Source organism: Anas acuta, chromosome 1 (assembly GCF_963932015.1).
Source record: "Anas acuta chromosome 1, bAnaAcu1.1, whole genome shotgun sequence".
Lineage (NCBI taxonomy): Eukaryota > Metazoa > Chordata > Aves > Anseriformes > Anatidae > Anas > Anas acuta.
In genome coordinates this window covers 25,229,759-25,248,026 of record NC_088979.1, presented here as the reverse complement: position 1 = coordinate 25,248,026, position 18,268 = coordinate 25,229,759, and the positions used below count along the sequence as shown (strand labels likewise).

Genomic DNA, 18,268 nt, shown 5'->3' with positions numbered 1-18,268 from the left:
TTCTTGTCTATATGTAGTTGTTTACTTAGCTAGATCTTCAGTTCCTAGTACAGACAGTGGAAGTCTCGTTGATACAGTCAGCTTGGTATAGAGATAGGTATCTAAATTCATCTCAGTAGGTATCTTTGATGGAATAGTTGTGTAAGCAGAGACTTGCAGGCATTTCAGTACAGAATAGCCCACTGCTGCTTCAGAAGGATACACGTCTCCTGTAACCCGTGTGTCATATCTGCCACATACAGATGTCTCGGACGCCCTACGGCATCTCCAAGGGCAGCTGAATTGTAGTTGCTCAGATGAATGACTCTGAGCATCACTGATGGTGCTGACTGTGACTCTTAGCAGGAGCTTAGTTCACATGCCAACTCTCAAATGTAGATATTCTCACCTCAGAGTAAATCCTGTCCATGACATCAAATATATATATGAATATAATATTTGGATGGTTATGAATTTGGATATAATATCATTAGATGTCTATTTCCAGAAACTGTTATCACATGTGATGCTTGTAAATAAAGACTAAAACCAAGTGCTAGTAATGATGAGGCACAGATCTCAGTGGTTGTGCTAGCACATTTTATCAGAAAATGCTGGATAAAAAGGAGAGAATTCTGTTTTAGATTTGGAAAATCTAGAAGAACATTATAGAAAAGCCAGTCATAAAATTGTCAGACCTAGTCATCATACATTTATTTGTTTTAATTTAAACATTATATATATATAGATATTGCCTAAGCTTTCAATAAGGGCAGAAATGATAAAAAATGCAGGACAAAGAAAGAGCTAGCTAATGTCAGCAAGTACGTGGAGGAAATGGCAGTAACCAAATCCTAAGGAAAACTCAAGGAGCTGGTTAGGTTTAAATTGAGGGAAATGGGTAATCTCTACTTTAGGATTTTGAGAGAACTGTCTGGCTACATTACAGATCTGATAGCAAGTGGTTTTAATAAAGCTGTGGATGGTAGTACTGTGTGCATTAAAGAATAGCAATTTTTTTTCTAGATGTAAGATAAAGGAGTAATTGGGGCAAAACAAAATTGAAATACAGATTTGTTAAAAGTGGTTCATGCCAGGCAAACCTGCTAACTTTTTGTGATGAGACAATAGATTTGTTGTCAGGATAAACACAGTAATTCTGTTTACCGTGACCTCTACTAAAGATACCATGTCACATGGGAAGTGGCTGATTAGTTTGGAAACAGTGATAATTAATCAATTTGTTGAAGGTGTAAGGAGCTGGCAAATGGAACATAATAGTGGATAGGAGGCTGCTGGGAGAGTACAAGCAGAGTTCTTCCAGGACTGAGTTTGGGAATAATCTCAGCATGTTATGCATGACCTTGATATACAACATAGAAATAAATCACAACATTTTCTCCTGATACCAATTATGTAATATAATAGGTATCTGGATGTTGTTTAGAAAGAGAATGACACGGAAGAGTAAGCTATTAAAAATGGGTTTTAAATTTAATAGTATAGACCAAAGGACTGAGGAAGTAGTAAACAAATTCTGTTATGAATTGAGAGCTGATCACCTGGACACAGCTGCAGTGGAGAATCTATTGAGGGTATAGAGAGGTATTGTATTTGATCTCATGTTGACTGTAAACCATCACCATGCAGCTGTGAAAAAGGAAAATGCAATCTTAATGTTTCTCTATACAGATAAAGAAGCATTATTGACATTGTTAAGGCTTCTGGAGTACTGCATGCTCCAGTATGGCTCTGCTCTCCAAGTGTAAGTGTGGGCTCCAGCTGGTGTACAAAGGGCTACTGTGATGATCTGATGAAAGGAGAGGCTGCTGCATGAGAGACCACTTTTAAAAGCTCATTTATCCTAGTAAAATGAACATTGAAATAAGACATTCCTGGTTTCTCTGTATAACGCCAAGAAAAGCAGTTACCTTAAATATAACTTCAGTACAATAGCAAACAGGTATAAACTTACCTTGAATAATCCGAGGCAAGAAATTTAAGAAATTAGTCTATTTGAGCCTCCTGATAAGAATGTACCTACTGGATGGAGTGGATCAATTTATGAAAGGGATTACAAGAATCAGTTTCCTGTGGTAGAAATGGAGGAGGTCCCACTAGGGTGTGTGTTCTGATTGCACTACAGAGAACGGGCCAGTGCTGGTAACCAAGAGTGGACTCTGCCATGGTTACTCCTGCAGAACCCAGTTGTACACAAGGTAAATGGCTCCACATTTCAGAGAGAAACAAATAAATAGCATCTCTCCAAAATACTGCTTTCTAGCCAAGTTCTTTTGGGTTACTACTGACATTCCCTGTACTTCCTCAGCCATTCCAGCAGCTCCCTTGGCAAGTAGTTTGAAGATGGATGTGCAGGTGGGATCTGAAATCTTCCTCCTTTAGAAAAGTAACCGAGTGAACTTTGGTTGAAGTAGGAAGCAGTTCTGGCTGGTCACAACAAAGTGACTGTGCTTACCTAACAAGGCCCACAAGTGTGGAAAACTGTTATCTGTATCATTTTAAAGCACTGGAAATGTGCAGTTCACAACTGATAATTGTAACATATGGTTAATTGCTTTTGTCTCTGTGGTGTGCCAGCCAGAACCTTGTAAACAAAAAGTGCACAAGAAGCAAATACAGCGACAAGCATCATAATGCCTGAAGAATAAGGGCTGTAATGGTGATGTCTTTACATAGAATGGAAATATTTGTTTTATTTACTATAACCACAGGGTTCCTTGAAGGAGGTTCTTAAACAACTGGAAGAAGAGAAGTCTCCAGAATCAGCTAAAAGATTATGAACTTAGACTGGAACAAGAGGCAAAGGTTTGTAATCACTGTATGAATCTAGTCTATAAAAGCTGTTACACTGTCTGACAGACAGTGTGTGTGCAACACACAATAGAATAATTCCCCAAAATATGTCACTGGAAAAAGCTCTGCTCTGTATTTGTTTCTTCCTGTATGATTCAGCTTTTTAAGTATTTTGCTTACTAGTAGCCTGTTTTGCTTATTTTAAACACAGGCTTACCACAAAGCTAATGATGAGCGGCGCATGTACCTCTCAGAGATCTTACAGGTAAGCAAAAAACCTGTGTGACTCAGTACATTTCTAAAATCTTGATGCTCTCTTAATATAGCAATAGCATCTGTTAATGCCATGCGCTAAAAGTCTGTTATCACTTCATTCGTCTTCCAAATTCATTATAAAAATTGCTTTTTAAAATGTTTAAGAGCTAGGAATGATGGATTACTCAATTTATTTTATTTTTAAATCCATTTTTTGCTTTTGTATCAATTATAGTTTCATTGCTTCCAAGGATAGTCAAAGTGCCCTTAACTGAGAAAGCTGAAGCAATCTGCTGATACTTGCTTGTCCATCCAATAGTCACAAGACCCCTGTGGCTCAGTTTGATGTTTCAGTTGAAGAACAGAACCAAATTATTAGGAGCAGTGTCACCCACCTTTTTCATATTTCCTTTTTTGTCTTTTAAAGACAAGCTATCTAGCCAGCTCAGCATGACAATACAGTACGTATTTCAATTAAATTTACAAGATAAAAGATAAGGTTTCTTGTTTTTATGAACTCAGAAGTTAAATTTTATTGCTGCAAATTATGTAATACATAAAAGTCGATATTACAAGCTACAGGGAACCTGTAAAGATTTCTGGTGCTTCTTGTTGTGAAAAAAAAAAAACCAACACACTCTTAAATCCTGAATAATGTAGAAGTAATAGCTTAGTGTGATATTCAGGAATGACTGTCATGTAATCCCTGTCATAGCTAACTGGAGTGAAAGGCTGTAATTAGCAGTGTTTCCATGTCTTTGCACAGTGGGCAAGTGATTCTCTTATGTGGTTCATTGCCACTTTAGATAATCTGAAAGAATTTCTCAAGCTAACTTCTCCAGAATTAAACAAGGAAGTCCAGACTGATAATTGTAATATATCAGTGAAGCTGGGAACTGTTGGAGGAAGGTGCTGCATAAAAAGATATTTTCATTACTACATGCAATAGCATATATGTTGGGCTGCCCAGAAAAGCACTTAAACTTGCATGAAAGACCATTTGAAGTGAGGCATATGCAGTGGCATGTTGCTTAAGTAGGGCATTAGGGACTCATGTATTACATTTTCTGTACTCAATGCCATGATATCAGAACTATGTGGGGGCAATGCATAGAACCATAGAATGGTTTGGGTTGGAAGGGACTTTAAAAAACACCTAGCTCCAACCCCCTGCCATGGGCAGGGACACCTCCCACCACACCAGGTTGCCCAAAGCCCCATCCAACCTGGCCTTGAACACCTCCAGGGATGGGGCATCCACAGCTTCTCTGGGCAATCTGTTCCAGGGCCTCTGAGGGAAGAACTTCTTCCTAATGCCTAATATAAACCTCCCCTCTTTTAGTTTAAAGTCATTCCCCCTTGTCCTACCACTGTACCCCCTGAAAAGGAGTCCCTCCCCAGCTTTCCTATAGGCCCCCTGTAGGTACTGGAAGGCTGCTATAAGGTCTCTCTGGATCCTTCTCTTCTCCAGGCTGAACAACCCCAACTCCCTCAGTTTGTCTTCATAGGAGAGGTGCTCCAGCCCTCTGATCATCCTTGTGGCCCTCCTCTGGATTCATTCTAATAGGTCCATGAAAATAATCATCTTCAGGTTAATCTACCTGTCTTCAGTTGCTGACTTTGCTGTGACTGGGTCAGGAATGCTTGCCTAATGCATTATATACGTGGAAACATAGCAGAAACCATTGTCCTATAACCAGTGAGACTTGCTTCTATTCAGTGCTATTTTTTTTTTTCTGGTAAGTGCAGGATGTTTTCACACATCTTGTATAATGTGATGTTTAAATAATCCAGACCTTGAATCTTCTTTAGGTAGCTCCAAAATCTAGTCCTAGGCTTTCAAAAGTCTTCAGTGGCCTGGTATAGCTGGCACATGGTATGTCATGATTACCACGCAGTTATTGTATGTTCCTGATGGACCTGTTTTAAAGAGGCTGAGAAAATTCGATTCGCTTGTGCTAGACACTCAAGTGTGCGTGGCAGCCAGACAAGCCCCACACCTGCTCCGTTTTCTGTTTCTCTTACCTTGGCATAGCCGAACCTCTGAGAGGTAGTTCTAGTAAAGGAAGCTGGAAAAGCAGCAAGCGTTGGGTGAGGAGGAAACACCATGAGCTAAGGAGCAGCAGAAGCAACTGATTTAATCCTGCTCAGATTCTGTTAAATGCAATTCCAAGGGTAGCAACTGTTGTTTTGAGCATGTCCAGAAATGTTGTCATGACCTCCAGAGTATGCAGAGGTTTCCATGCTGTGCTGTTTTTCAAGTAGTACCTGTTCTTAATTAATACTTTAATCATTCAAAAATCCAACTAAATCACTACAATTTAGTACATTTTGTATCCCATTCAGAAAAGTATGTTAGAAACATAGTGCTTCTTCATTGAGAATATGGAGTTCAAGGCGGTATGACCAAAAATAGGCTAATTTTAAATTACATAGTCTCTGATTATCCAGATACTTCTGTGTAGCAAGGAATTTTGGCATGTGCTCCGTTCCCCCAAATAAACAAGGCATTGGTCTAATATGTGCTTAAAGTATTTTGTGGCAGTAAGACTAGAATTGGTCAGTCAGTTTGAAAATATTTGACTGTATTAACTGTAATTATGATTAGGATTTAACTTGTTTTGTAAAACTTTGGCTATTGCAGGCTTCATCTACACTTACAGTTGTTGAAAGGCAAAAAGCAGATGCTCTGAGAGTCAAGGGAGAAAGCCAGATATTGAGGTAAATTTATTTATATTCGTTCTTTTTCTGGTGCAACTCTCTGTTCATGTTAAATATCACTAAACATAATTCTAATGATAAAATAATAATCTTAACATCATTTTTGATACTGCTTTTCAATCTGTTTTATTTAATACTAAGTATGTTGCATGATTGAAAATACATATATTTAAGTGGCTTCTCTGAAATCTAGCAAGCTCTCTGATGTTTTTCCCTTTCAACCTGTATTAAAAAGGTCTAATTTTTTTTCCTTATTACTTGCAGGACTGGGGACAGCAAGAGTACTCTTTAATCCATTAAGAGTAATTCAATTAAATAATTGCCTAGCCTGGTGCTTTTTAGTCAGTAGAGACTGTAAGGCTTTTTAGGATGATAATGTGAGTGATTTTAGTTGGCAACATAAGAAGGTTTAATTGTTCAACAGATTTCTGTTTAGTTATATGGGTTAGAAATTTAAATGTGAGACGAGCCCACCTGTTCTGAGCTGTAGAGAAATAAAATTAATTTCTGATTGTAGTGCTTCTGAGAATGCTTGAAATCAGGGGAGATTTATTTTTTAACTGAACAGAAAATATTAAGAATATAAAGTATGAAGAATACAGGGAATCACATCGGAAGTGTGTTGAAGCCAGTATCCTGCCTCCAGTCACCATAAGTAGATGCCTACAACAGTGTGTAAAATCAGGGCAGGCAGATAAAATGTTTGCTTTTGGAACTCTCCCAAACATTTTCTGTTTGAAGACTTCCTGAGCTAATATGGTTTCTATGTATTTAGCATCTCACAATAAATACTGTTCCATGAACCCACTTACCTATATTATTAATACTAGCATCCACAATACATACTGAGAGCATCTAAAAATGTAATGAGTAAATTATAAGCATGAAAATGTGTATGCATATTTGCTTACCTGCTTTATCCTTTCATTCTCTGTAAGCACAGAATAACAGGATTTCAAATTGGAACAGTGGATTTTCATGCTCCAGAGGAGGATTTTAGTAGAATATGAATTAACATGGTACAATATGAATTAATGTCTCTAACTGAAGTTTCTCAATACAGAAAAAGCACTATGTGGGTCTGAGGTTCCCCATATATATCCAGCATGTTGCATCTGGACCCAGTGATGCATTTGTATTGGGTTTATGTGACAAAGTTTTGGTAGTGAGGGGGTGCAAGGGTGAAGCAGCTGCCCCATGTCAGATCAGGGACAGCTCCGGCCAGTGACAGTAATTGGTGAGTGATCTCCCTGTCTTTATCTCAACACGAGCTTTTTCCATTGTATTTTCTCTCCCTTTTCTTCTGAGGAGAGGGAATGAGAGAGCGATTGTGACGCTCGGGTGGCCATTGGTGTGAAACCACCACTGTTTAACATAGCCCATGTGAAAGAGTTCAGGAAGTTAGAATTAGGAGAATTTACTGTCTTTGTTGGGAGATTAAATATCATCACCCAGACGCTGAGATTTTCTGAGGGTTAACACTGAACTGTGATTTTGTTGTGGGTTTAATTAATTTATTTTAGTATATTGCTTACCTGAAATTATATGACAGCGGGTTTCTCTAATTTTCTTTATATCAAACAAAAGAAAATAAGGTTTCCTGTGACTGCTGGTCTCAAAGGATGCATATTGTAACCAAATACCCATTTTCCATCCACTTTCTCTCAGAGGTTTTTCTTTTTTAACTTCAAAGTACTTTACACACACTCATCTTTTAAATTGTCCATAGTAGTGAAGAATCTGGTTTGCAAAACATTGGCTTCTGTGACCAGTGACTTAAAACTATTAACTCAAGCTTTGGTCTTAGTATACAACACAGATACAAGAATGGGGATTTGGCCTCATTTGTATTTTAAACACTAGATACAGGTAAATGCCCCTCAATCATCACAAAGTTATTACAGTCACTGCTATATTATTCCTTTTTAATTATGTTTTGATTTACTGCCTGAAGGTTGTTCATTCAAGCTGACATTAATGAGAGTAACTTAATCCAAGTAAGAGGAAATAGGTGTGATTGAAAATAAACTGTTCTTGAAAATAATTTGATCTTTTTTCTGTCCAGAGTTCTTCTATTAGCCTTTCAGAAAACACCTGTCTTCACTGGATTTCAAACCATACCAAGAAACAATGTTTAATGTTTGTTTTAACTCTAGGTACAGATACAGAAAACCCCATCCATATATTAAAACAACACTGTAATATTTTTTCAGATTAATTGTGAACACTAATTGTTGATGCATTCTGTCCCCTGGCCATCCAAATACAGAAGGCAAGCTTGAGAGAGGTCATTTTTTATGATATTGCACAGTACACCAAAAAAATAGATAAGATGGCAACTGGGAAAAAAAACATGGATATCTTAATGACTTAAGTGTCTGACGTAGTCTGAGCAGCCAATTTAATGTCATCCTGAGCCCTTACTGTTACACTGAGACATATTTCAGGGCCTTTAGCTGAGTTCCAGCACTGCCCTGGCTGCAACTGCCTGGCTTCTGGCTTGCAGCTGGCATAAGCCCAGCTGGTTCTCAGCTGAAAGAGGTTTTGCTGCATACAGAATTCCACACGGACATATGCTTGGTCCAGCTCTGCAGTGTTTTTTTGACTTTGCGTAATCAATTGGTCCGAGTCTGAATCATCACTTGGTTATTGAGCAGACCAGAGCCTTGGGTTCTGGTCTGCCATGCTCTTAATCTTGCAGCTCCGTATCTCTGCGGGGCCAGCTCTCCCTTCAAGACTGTGGCTGCTTGCAAGAGCTGGAACAAAAGAAGTGTTGGTCTCAAGAAAACCAGGGAGCCTTAGGGACAGCTTACTTGGATGTTTGCCCAGAAATTTGAAGCTTGCGCAGTTTGTGTCATCACAACTTCCAACACATAACAAACATTTCTCTGGCCTATCATCATGGATGTAAAGATGTGGGGGTGTGATATGTTTTACTTCAGAATGCCTATTACTTGAAAGGCACTGAAACCCTGTATATTGCCACTGGAGTACATGAAGTGCTTGTGTCTGCTTCAGTGATGAGCAGGGAGAGAAACAAAGACGCTCTGTGTAAGCGTAGAGATGCATGCTGCTCGGTCATGAGAGTGAGCCTTCCAGTTTGTGGAATCGCCATTCCCCCCCTGGAGATGTGTTTACATACCCACTGATTTCTCTTAGATCAAGATGAAAACAGCTCTGGTAGGTTTCACCTAGGTGGCATATGTGTCTCTGATGAGCACCACTTCAGAAGCCTGCTACCAGCAGTTCTCATGTATGATCCTGGGCTCGAGAGAATGGCCACAGGCTGAAACACCTGCGGAGAACTGTAACTGCATCTACAGGGAGGGGTTTTCCATTTCTTGATGGGGATTGTGCAACTGATGAAAATGGCTCCTTTGAGCTTTGTCTTTGTGCAGATGTTTAGTATTCTGTTCGTGTTCTTCAAATGCCATCATTCGGATAACAGGAAGTAGTCAGGAATCATGAGATGAGGATTGGTTTAGAATGCAGAATAATTAAACGCTCTGCTAGCCCTCAAACCTAGAAATATGCTTGTTTTTTCTCCTCTCAGAGTTATTAATTCACCATAATAATCAGTTATGCTAATATAATAAGCATGCAAATTTCTAGCAGTAAAGCTTACAGCAAGCGTGACATTTGATGGCTAACTTTACCCATTTTATTTCAGGGAGAGATGCGGCATTCTACAAAACCCGAAGATGGTAAATCCTCAAAAAGGACAGATAAAAAAGACTGTAGGAGTGAAGCAGCTTCCAAAACTAAAGCACTGATTTATATACATGCAAAGAATTCCAATCACGTTTCTTCTTCTTCTTTTTTTTTTTTTTAACTGAAAATTTCTAAATTCAAAATGAATGTATTTTGCTGTATTATACTGAGCCCAGACCAGTGCATCTTCTTGGCAGCCCTAGTGTAAGTGTTCATCTTTGCCTGATGAAATTGTTCTTCTAGTTGCCATCTTTGTTCTGGTGAGCTCTGACCTTTTCCATTCTGGTTCTCATCAGTGATTCTGGGCATCAGGGAAGTGGGAGCCTTGGAGGACATTTCATTTGTTTATAGCCAATGTAGATCCTTGAACTCTGACTGCACAATAACTTGAAAATAAATAAGCCTTTAACATTTTTGACCTCTCAACCAAGAAGAAAAAAAAAGCACTGATTTAATCTGAAATGTAATCTCTCTACCCAAATAGTGAATCTCAGAGAAAATTCCATCCAAGGGCATCCCCCCATCAAAGAGAGCCTCTCAAGTAGCTTGGTGCTGGTACAGCTGGACACGTTTTTCGTGTGGCTTTTAAAAAGACCAACACATAGTTTATTATCCAGTCTGATTTCTTACATGACACCATACAGTAGAGCTCTTTTACAATATCAAATTGTTTTGTTTTGTTTTGTTTTTTCCCATGAACTTTACTGCTCCAACAGAGAGATGAAACACCTCCAAATTTAACTTTTTAAAAAGCTGGCATGCCATAGATCCAATGTTGACCACTACCTTTCCTTTGCATGGTTTAGAAGCATGCCTCCATGTCCATCTGCTTTAGGCACTACTTATGGGGAGAAATGAAAGACAAATGAGCATTTTTAAGGATTCTTTAGAGCCTGTCTTGTGGAGGGCTGTTCCTTTTAAACACTACATACACTTTATGTTTCCTGATATGCTATGTTGCTAATTGGGAATTTGAATTCTCAAATTAATTTTTGTATCCACAGCCTGGGTTCCATAAAAATCTCTATGTAATTCTTCAGTGGCACTGATTTGTGTATTTTTAGGGTCCATAACAGTGCTGGTCTTTAAAGTTGGTCTCTTCAATGAACAGTAGGACTACATTGAACTTTAATTTTCAAGCATGCAATTATTGTTGCAGTTTCATTACCTACAACATTTTAGTCATTAAACTTTGACGGATTTTTTTTAAGTGGCAACAGAAAAAAATGTTTTGATAATGAAGCTCCAAGCCTCTAGGTTACATCTTAAAAGCTCTTGGCAGAGCAAATGTGATTGATTGACTGCCCTTTATTATTTTAAGAGCATCCCTAGCACTTTGCAATACCTACTAAGGCTTTTTGCCTCTTTAAGAGGAATACAAATAGTTCCTTATTACTGGCAGCATTAAAGTGAGGCTGTAATTAAACTCTTACAAAAAGATCAATGATGTCATCCTAAAACGCAGGGAGAGAAGACCTGCAGTATTGTGCAGCATATTCAGTATGCAAACCTCATTTGTTCTCTTACACAGGGTGGGATGTATTACAGATATTTCTAATGTTACTACGATGCACCTGGTATCATTCTTTCTTTAGCAGGCTGGTCGGCATAGCACAGCTGATTAGGGTGTCTCTCTTCCGTTCCTGTTTTTTACATGGAAAGTTTCCAAATTCTGATTGTGCTGGCATTTGTCCTTGCGGAGAAGGAGATGGAAAAAAATCACCATAATAGTTCTGTTGGCACAAAAGACAAGGGACATCTGCAGTAGTGAAGAATATCCAGTTCTTGGATTCATGCAGCAAACATTTATCACTGCTCTCTCTGAAGCAAACGTTAGTCAATGCATTCAACTTCAGGCCATGTAACACCTCAAAAGGACTGAAAACTTTGTGCAAGCACGGAAGAGCAGCATCTATTCAAAGCAGGAGACTTGATCAATTCCCTAATGGGTAGTCCTTACTAAGGTAACAGTTTTGAAGCTTAAAAAGAGACTTTATTGGTACAGTTGGTGCAGTAATGACCTGAGAAGAGGAGCAGACTATGTCCCTCTTAGTCCCTGTTTCAGCTTGCCAGGAACAAGCTCAGGATTTGAAACTCAGCAGTATGATAATTAAGCACTGAAACATGTGTTTCACCATACTAATTACGTGTCCAGCTGTAGCATTTGCTTTGCAAAGCGGTTGTAGCTCTCTACTGATGCGGTTTAAATTGGCATTTCATTCTCCTCATGTCTTTCTGAAAATAAGGGCATGCTGATGACTAAGTTTGTTGAGTCGAGTTTCTTTGCAGCAGCTAAAAGGTAGTTCTTGGTTTCAAAAGAAAACTGTGGGTTCAAAAGAACTACGGTTTCAAGGGAAATCCAAGAACTGTGGTGAAAACCAAGAACTTCTTTGGTGTTACATCTTTGGACCTCAATAACACTTTTATTTACACTGTTAGTTTTTGTTGGTTGGTTGGTTGGTTTTTCATTTGAGTTGGGTCAGGTTTTTTTGGGGTGGACAGGTGTTTGAAATTCCTGGATTTGTTTTGTGTAGACTTTTCTCACTGGTACACTCTACTTTGAAATGATTCGTGCTTACATTTGCAGCAATGAACACTTGCATGTCTTTACACATCTTCTATATGAAAGGTTTCAGCGCATTTAAGAGTCATTAATCCTTCAATGCACAGTGTGTACTATTATTCTCATTCTAGGCCCAGAAGACTGAATCACAGAGCTAGGTTTATTTAAACTAGAGATGGGAGCATAGTGAAGTCTGTTTTTTTTCTCTGTTTTCATGACAGGGTGACCTTTTGCAGTTTTGTTAAGCCATTGTAAGGTAAATTTTATCTCCTACGATTTTTCTGTGTGGCTTATTCTAAACAGTGGGTGAAGACAAAAATAGGAAATTGAATTGCTGATGGTTGTGGTCAGTGAGTGAATAGAACTAAATGCCAGAGGAAAGCAGGATTAGAGCTGAAGGTTTGAATCTGGCCAAACTTCTTCCTGCGGTACAGAATGTAGTTGGGATTTCAGATGGATTGGTTGTAGTGTAAGTGTCCATAATCAGTGGACCGGGAAATTTGATCTCCTAACTCTTGGGACTTGAGAACACACTTCCTTTACGTGGTTACTCACGTAACTCCACCAGTTTCAGACAAGTCATGACATTGAGGTAACTATGGCATTTAAAGTACTTAGCCCTATTGTTGCTGGAAAATATGAATTAAAAAAATAAAATTCTGCTAAGCAAACATGATATCCCAAACATGATTTCACTACTGTTTTTTAAATTCTTGTGATGTAGAGGTATTGATTCGCGATTTTTCTTTTTAATAAATCAGTATAGCAGCACTGAATTCCTCTATGGCAGAATAAAAATAAAATGTTTACTGGATAGACATTGACTATGTGGGTAATTATTAAGTAATTAGACAGCAGAACCATAGACTCCAGAGAACTTGGGTGATGAGTTTCCTCATATTGCAGACATTATTAACAGAATAGAAGAGATATTTCATTGCTTAAATGCTTTGTTTAATGGATGATCTATGTAAATAACTGAGTGGGTGGCACAGTTCACAGCTTTCCTGATTGCTATGATACTCCATTTCCACTGGCAAAGGTGAGGTGCATATTTTACTCTCAATACCTTTCCAGTAGGGGAAGATGCTGCACAGGCATCTTTAGAAATGTGATATGGCACAGCAAACAATAAATAAGTGAGTCCGTGTGCTGTTGAGCTTCTGCTGTTGCTGCCAGCCTGGTGTCAAACACAAACAGTAATTTGAAATAACTGGTTGGAAGCAGAAGTAAACTGCATGGATGAAAATCACATCTAATTGCAACAGCTTTATCTCTTTACATGGAGGTGTCACACTAATGGCAGACATCTCTAGGCGATGTAATGAGGCTTTTCCAAGGTGGCAGTGTTTGTTTAACTTGATAGATGATTTTAACCCTCTCTTCCAAAGATACAAACATTGCATGTGGTTCCTTACAGGCTATAGCGTGGAACCCAGTTCTCCAGGACTGCTGCTCTTTTGAGGCATGATCAGCTGATGCTGATCAACTGCTTGTGCTACCTGGGCAGTTTCTAATGCAGAGGTAGAGCTGGGCTTCCAGGTGTAGGTAATGCAGTTTCTTCAGTGCTCTGGTGCCATGACCCAGTCCACGTTTGAGAATCTCCACTACTCCATCAGGATTTGATATCAGCGAGTTCCCTGGTGCTGACTTCTCTGAGGTAAGCAGCCGAGCTTCATTCCCAGGCTGGCGAAGTTCCTACACCACAGCTTCCATGCAACTGCCTCACCCCTTCCTTTGCTGCCTGGGACAAGGCAAACCCCGCTTCAGCAACCCACCTCTGAAGTGGGGAGAACCGTATGCTGAAAAACAACATGAAGATGAACACAGCAGTGCTGGAAGGAAACCAGCTGGTAAAAGCACAATGAGCCCGAACAAGCCTAACCTAAATCAAACGGGTTTTCTTTTGTCTTATGGTGAAGGATAACACTGCAGACCCATTAGTGCAGACCCTTAACAGCTGTGTCTGCTGCGTCTTACTGAAAAAAAAATGTTATCAGTCATGTCAGGGTATTGCCCAATGGACGCAGCCCAGCAGCATCACTCCCGTTGTCAAAGGAAAAAATGTGAGCCATGAAAACAGAAGGACCCCTGGTAAGGTGTGGCTGAGCACACGCTGTGCTCCCACTGCACCACAGGCACTGCTTGCAGCAGCTGTCCAAGCCCTCCTCAGCACTAGCAAGTGGCCTGTGGGGAATCTGCTCAGGAATGGCGTGGTTTAACCGAGCAATGCAGGCTGGGGAGCAGGGAAGTCATGCACAGCTGAAGGGTTATTTTGGGGGAAGGATGAAGCAACAAGGGTGTGCCCTCTTGACTCATCTGGTGCTGATTAGGAATAGGACAGTGATATGTCTTGGGAAAAAAAAACAAATAGAGAGAAGGAGGAAATAAAAGCATGGGATCTGTCTCAGACTAGTGCTTAGAAGTCATACATCTAAACCTGAGCTAATCACCATCTGCTCCATGTGTAGTCAATGGAAGGAAATTGACACCTTCATCAGTGAGCAGTTCCTCTCATTCTAACAAAGAGAGAAATGGATCAGATGACCTATCTAGTGGATTTCTCTCTACTGACTGGAAAGAAAATCTAGGATGACAAATTCAGGAAAAGCTGCCTAACGCGTAGCTAGGTAGGTTGAATCCTGTTATTGAAAACATCTTTATTTTTCTTGATCTGGTTAGGGAGAGTGACACCCAACATCGGTAGAGATGTTAAGGCAAGAATAAAAACCTTGCTGCAATCTGACTCCCCTTTGTGTTATCTTTTTTTTTCATGCATCAGCCCAGCACACAACAGAGGACCTGTTCTTAAGCACCCTATTTACAAGGCACACTGATCTATTCTCATGTTTCATCAGCACTTACAAGGACAAATTACCTTATTTTTTTTCTCCCTCCTTTTGAAGAGATTTGGCAAGCTCCATGTTCTTTTGAAATCAAAACAACAAGCTGCTGCATTATTCTAAAAAGCCCTCTCTAAAGCCTGTGTAACTCCAATATACAGGTGGGAAAATATAGCCCATAGATCAATTTGCTACAGACCTCAGAAGAAACCTGATGCAATCATCTGGTAGGAATCAATAATGTAGAGATCAATACTTTTTTGTATGTTCCTGTCTCTTAAAAAGCTGAGCTAGGAATTTACTAATGACAAGTCAAATTATTGCCTGGGCAAATTTGTTCTTGGAGGATTAAAGTAGTTTGCAAGTCCTGCCAGGCCTGCAATGGCTGACAGCATAACTTCATTAGTACAATATATTTCTAGGCCAAGGATAATTTGTCCAAATACACTTAAAATGTTTGGATTAAGTCATCTGCCACCAGAAATCATTTGTTCCTTTCTCAGGCCAAGTCTTTTGTCTCTCACTGGCACTTGAGGACAAATGCTTCTCCTGTGCTATTGCATACAAAATCACAGAGCCACAGGATGGCTGAGGCTGGCAGGACCCCCTGGAGGCCCCTGGTGCCCCCCTGGCCAAGCAGGGACACCCAGAGCAGGCTGCCCAGGCCCACGTCCAGGCGGCTTTTGGAGCTCCCCAAGGAGGAGACCCCACAGCCTCTCTGGGCAGCCTGTGCCAGGGCTCCGTCACCCGCCCAGCACAGCAGTGCTGCCTGGTGCTCAGAGGGAGCCTCCTGGGTGCCTGGCTGTGCCCATGGCCTCCTGTCCTGGTACTGGGCACCACTGAGCAGAGCCTGGCTCCAGCCTCTCTGCACCCTCCCCCTTCAGGGATTTATGGACAGGGATGAGATCCCCCTGAGCCTCCTCTTCTCTGAGTTGAAAGCCTTTCCTCTCAGGGGAGGTGCTCCAGTCCCCTCATCACCTTCATGGCCATTTGTTGGATTGTCTCCAGTATGTCCATATCTCTCCTCTACTGGGGAGCCCAGAACCAGACACACTTCTCCAGGTGTGTCTCACCACTGCTGAGGACAGGAGAGGAATCACCTCCCTCAGCTGCTGCCAGTGCTTTGCCTGATGCAGCCCAGGACACCGTCAGTCTTCTTGCAGCAAGGGCAAATGAGGAACGGGGACAGTAAAAACGGATTGAAAGACCACACATTTGTGCTGTGTTCCCCACTCTGGACATCTGCAATGAAACACCAAATTAAAAAAATTACCGTGTCATGCTTTGCTCATTGCTGTCTTGGCTAATGTTTCTCAATTTTTATTAATACCTTTTCAATGGCTAGTTTTTCTGAGTGTACACCACAGACATGCAAAACTGGGCAAGTAACAGAAGTCTGGAGAAACTATGTCAACATAATGCCAGCCAGAAGCAGAAAAAAACACCGCCTTTCAATCCAATCACAATTAGAAGACCAAATATTTGGTATTACAAAACCACATGTTAAATCGTCGTGTAGGTTTTGATGCTTCAGCCACTCCAAGCTGCCTCTGGCCCCAACTGCCCTCAGAAATCCTGACCACCCTCATTTGCAGGCTGATATCTGTCTGTTCTATCATTCATCCATCCATCCGTCTGTCCGTCCGTCCCTCCGTCCATCCATCCATCCATCCACCAAGGGAGGTGCCTGATGCCCGAGACTGGGAGTGCTCTGGTGGGCCCAGTGGCCCTGCCTAGGCCTGGGGTAGTGGTGGGACAGGCCTGGCTGCCAGGACTTGCCCTGATGGCTCACGTAGCCGTGCTGCCCCTGCCCCCAGCGGAACCACTGGCCCTAGAGGTGCCCTGTCATCGTGTCACCTGCACAACTGCTACCACAGAGGCCCCAGGAGCAAGCTTGGTGGGACCAGAGACCAGAAACCCCTCCGAACCAGAGGTCACCAGCTGCTGCCAGTCCTGTCAGATTTGCTCTTGTTGATAACAATGACACAAATAACAACTCCCTAAAATGCAGGAGTGATTTACTTTAAGCACTTTAGCACCTGCTGTTGCTCATTAAGGGATTATCATGCCCCAGATTGTTACTGGCAGTCCAGTGCTTACAGTTTTAGCAGGCAGCACGTTCCTGCAAGTTACCTTCTAATGGCGGGTTCACGTTCACCTCTCCTCCTCCTGACCCCCAAGGTCTTCAAATTGAGATTTTACACTGAAGCCTCACAATTTGGAGGTGGGACAGTTAGGAGAAAATTCATCAATTATATCAACATGGATGCTTTTAGTATTGGATATCAGCATTTGACAGTATGTCACGATTCAACACAGTAGGGCATTATTTGTTGTTGGCTTCGCCAACACGGGCTGGGGGTTGTTCAGCAGTTTTCATGGCAGATATTCCAAAATCCTTGGTAAAATACCTGCCTTGCTCCTCATAGCACTCTGCTCTTCCTAGTTAATTGCTTTACTTGCTTGTTCTTGACTTCTCCATTATCTGCAGCACAAGCTTTCTCACCGTAGCATTTCACAGTACTGCAAACCGATTCCTTCATCCTGCTCTCTTGAAGCTGGTCACCTGCAAGCCTGAATCACAGCAGGGCTCAGCTGTGAGCTGCTGACCTGGTGATTTCCTGGCACCATCTGTTTCCTAATGCCAGCTCTGGCTGCTGCTGTGCCCTCTTTGAACTCTGCGCTCCTCTCCCTGGTCTCACTGGCAAAATATTAATGAGGAATTGCTTGAATTTTACTGCTTTATACAGCTCTGTGGACTACTTGTCTGGTCTGAAGGAATGAACATTTGGGAACAGTGCCCTTGGCATTTACCAGAGCAGAAAGAAGGAATGGTCTGTGCCCAAAGATCCAGAAAATGGGAAGAAGAACATGCAAACATTACAGAGGACAAACAGTACCCTGCTTCTTTCCCAGCCAAAGCTCTGGGGATGTGCAAAAGGCAGAAGAGGGAAGCAATATAAAAATGTAAATAGAAGTTAGTTAAAACTGGCTGTATTTTAAAAATTACTCTTCACTTATTCAGGGCTGTTCTATATAACTACATCCTATGATATTCTTGTGCAAAGAATAACTTTATGACTATTACCTAAATAACAGATTTATGCCATGGAAGACAAAACTGATCCATAAAAGTTTCAACTTATTTTCTGGGAAAATCCAGCATTTTTATAAAAACATTGTAGTTTCATATAAACATCAATTTAAAACAAGCACTGGCAAAAAGACGGGGGAGAGGAGGAAGCTTACTTTATAAAACTCCTTGAAAGGTTTACTTAAGAAATACTTTTGAGGGACTATTTTAAACCTAAAATTGTGCTTAGAGGCAAGGAGGATTATTCTGCTACAGAAGAAAAGGGGCTTGCCAAGGGCATAATTTATT

The 18,268-nt window shown here is 40.7% G+C and overlaps 1 protein-coding gene and 2 long non-coding RNA genes across 3 annotated transcripts in view; 2 read left to right on the top strand and 1 right to left on the bottom strand.

The window, feature by feature from the left end:
* CCDC169 (coiled-coil domain containing 169) overlaps positions 1–12,859 on the top strand; it is a 28,430-nt gene extending 15,571 nt beyond the window's left edge. Inside the window, 5 exon segments of the mRNA XM_068673129.1 lie at positions 2,712–2,752; positions 2,754–2,805; positions 3,005–3,058; positions 5,693–5,769; positions 9,440–12,859. Of these exon segments, the coding sequence (XP_068529230.1) occupies positions 2,712–2,752; positions 2,754–2,805; positions 3,005–3,058; positions 5,693–5,769; positions 9,440–9,542 (327 nt within the window). The 3' untranslated portion in view covers positions 9,543–12,859.
* A 116-nt stretch (positions 12,860–12,975) lies between these two features.
* On the bottom strand, positions 12,976–16,861 carry LOC137851972 (uncharacterized). The gene is made up of 2 exons (XR_011093599.1): positions 16,217–16,861; positions 12,976–16,128 (listed from the first exon to the last, which is right to left on the bottom strand). It is a non-coding gene; the product is annotated as an uncharacterized lncRNA (long non-coding RNA).
* Positions 16,862–16,951: 90 nt separating this feature from the next.
* LOC137851970 (uncharacterized) lies at positions 16,952–17,964 on the top strand. Its single transcript, XR_011093593.1, has 2 exons — positions 16,952–17,110; positions 17,378–17,964. It is a non-coding gene; the product is annotated as an uncharacterized lncRNA (long non-coding RNA).
* The last annotated feature ends 304 nt before the right edge of the window (positions 17,965–18,268 follow it).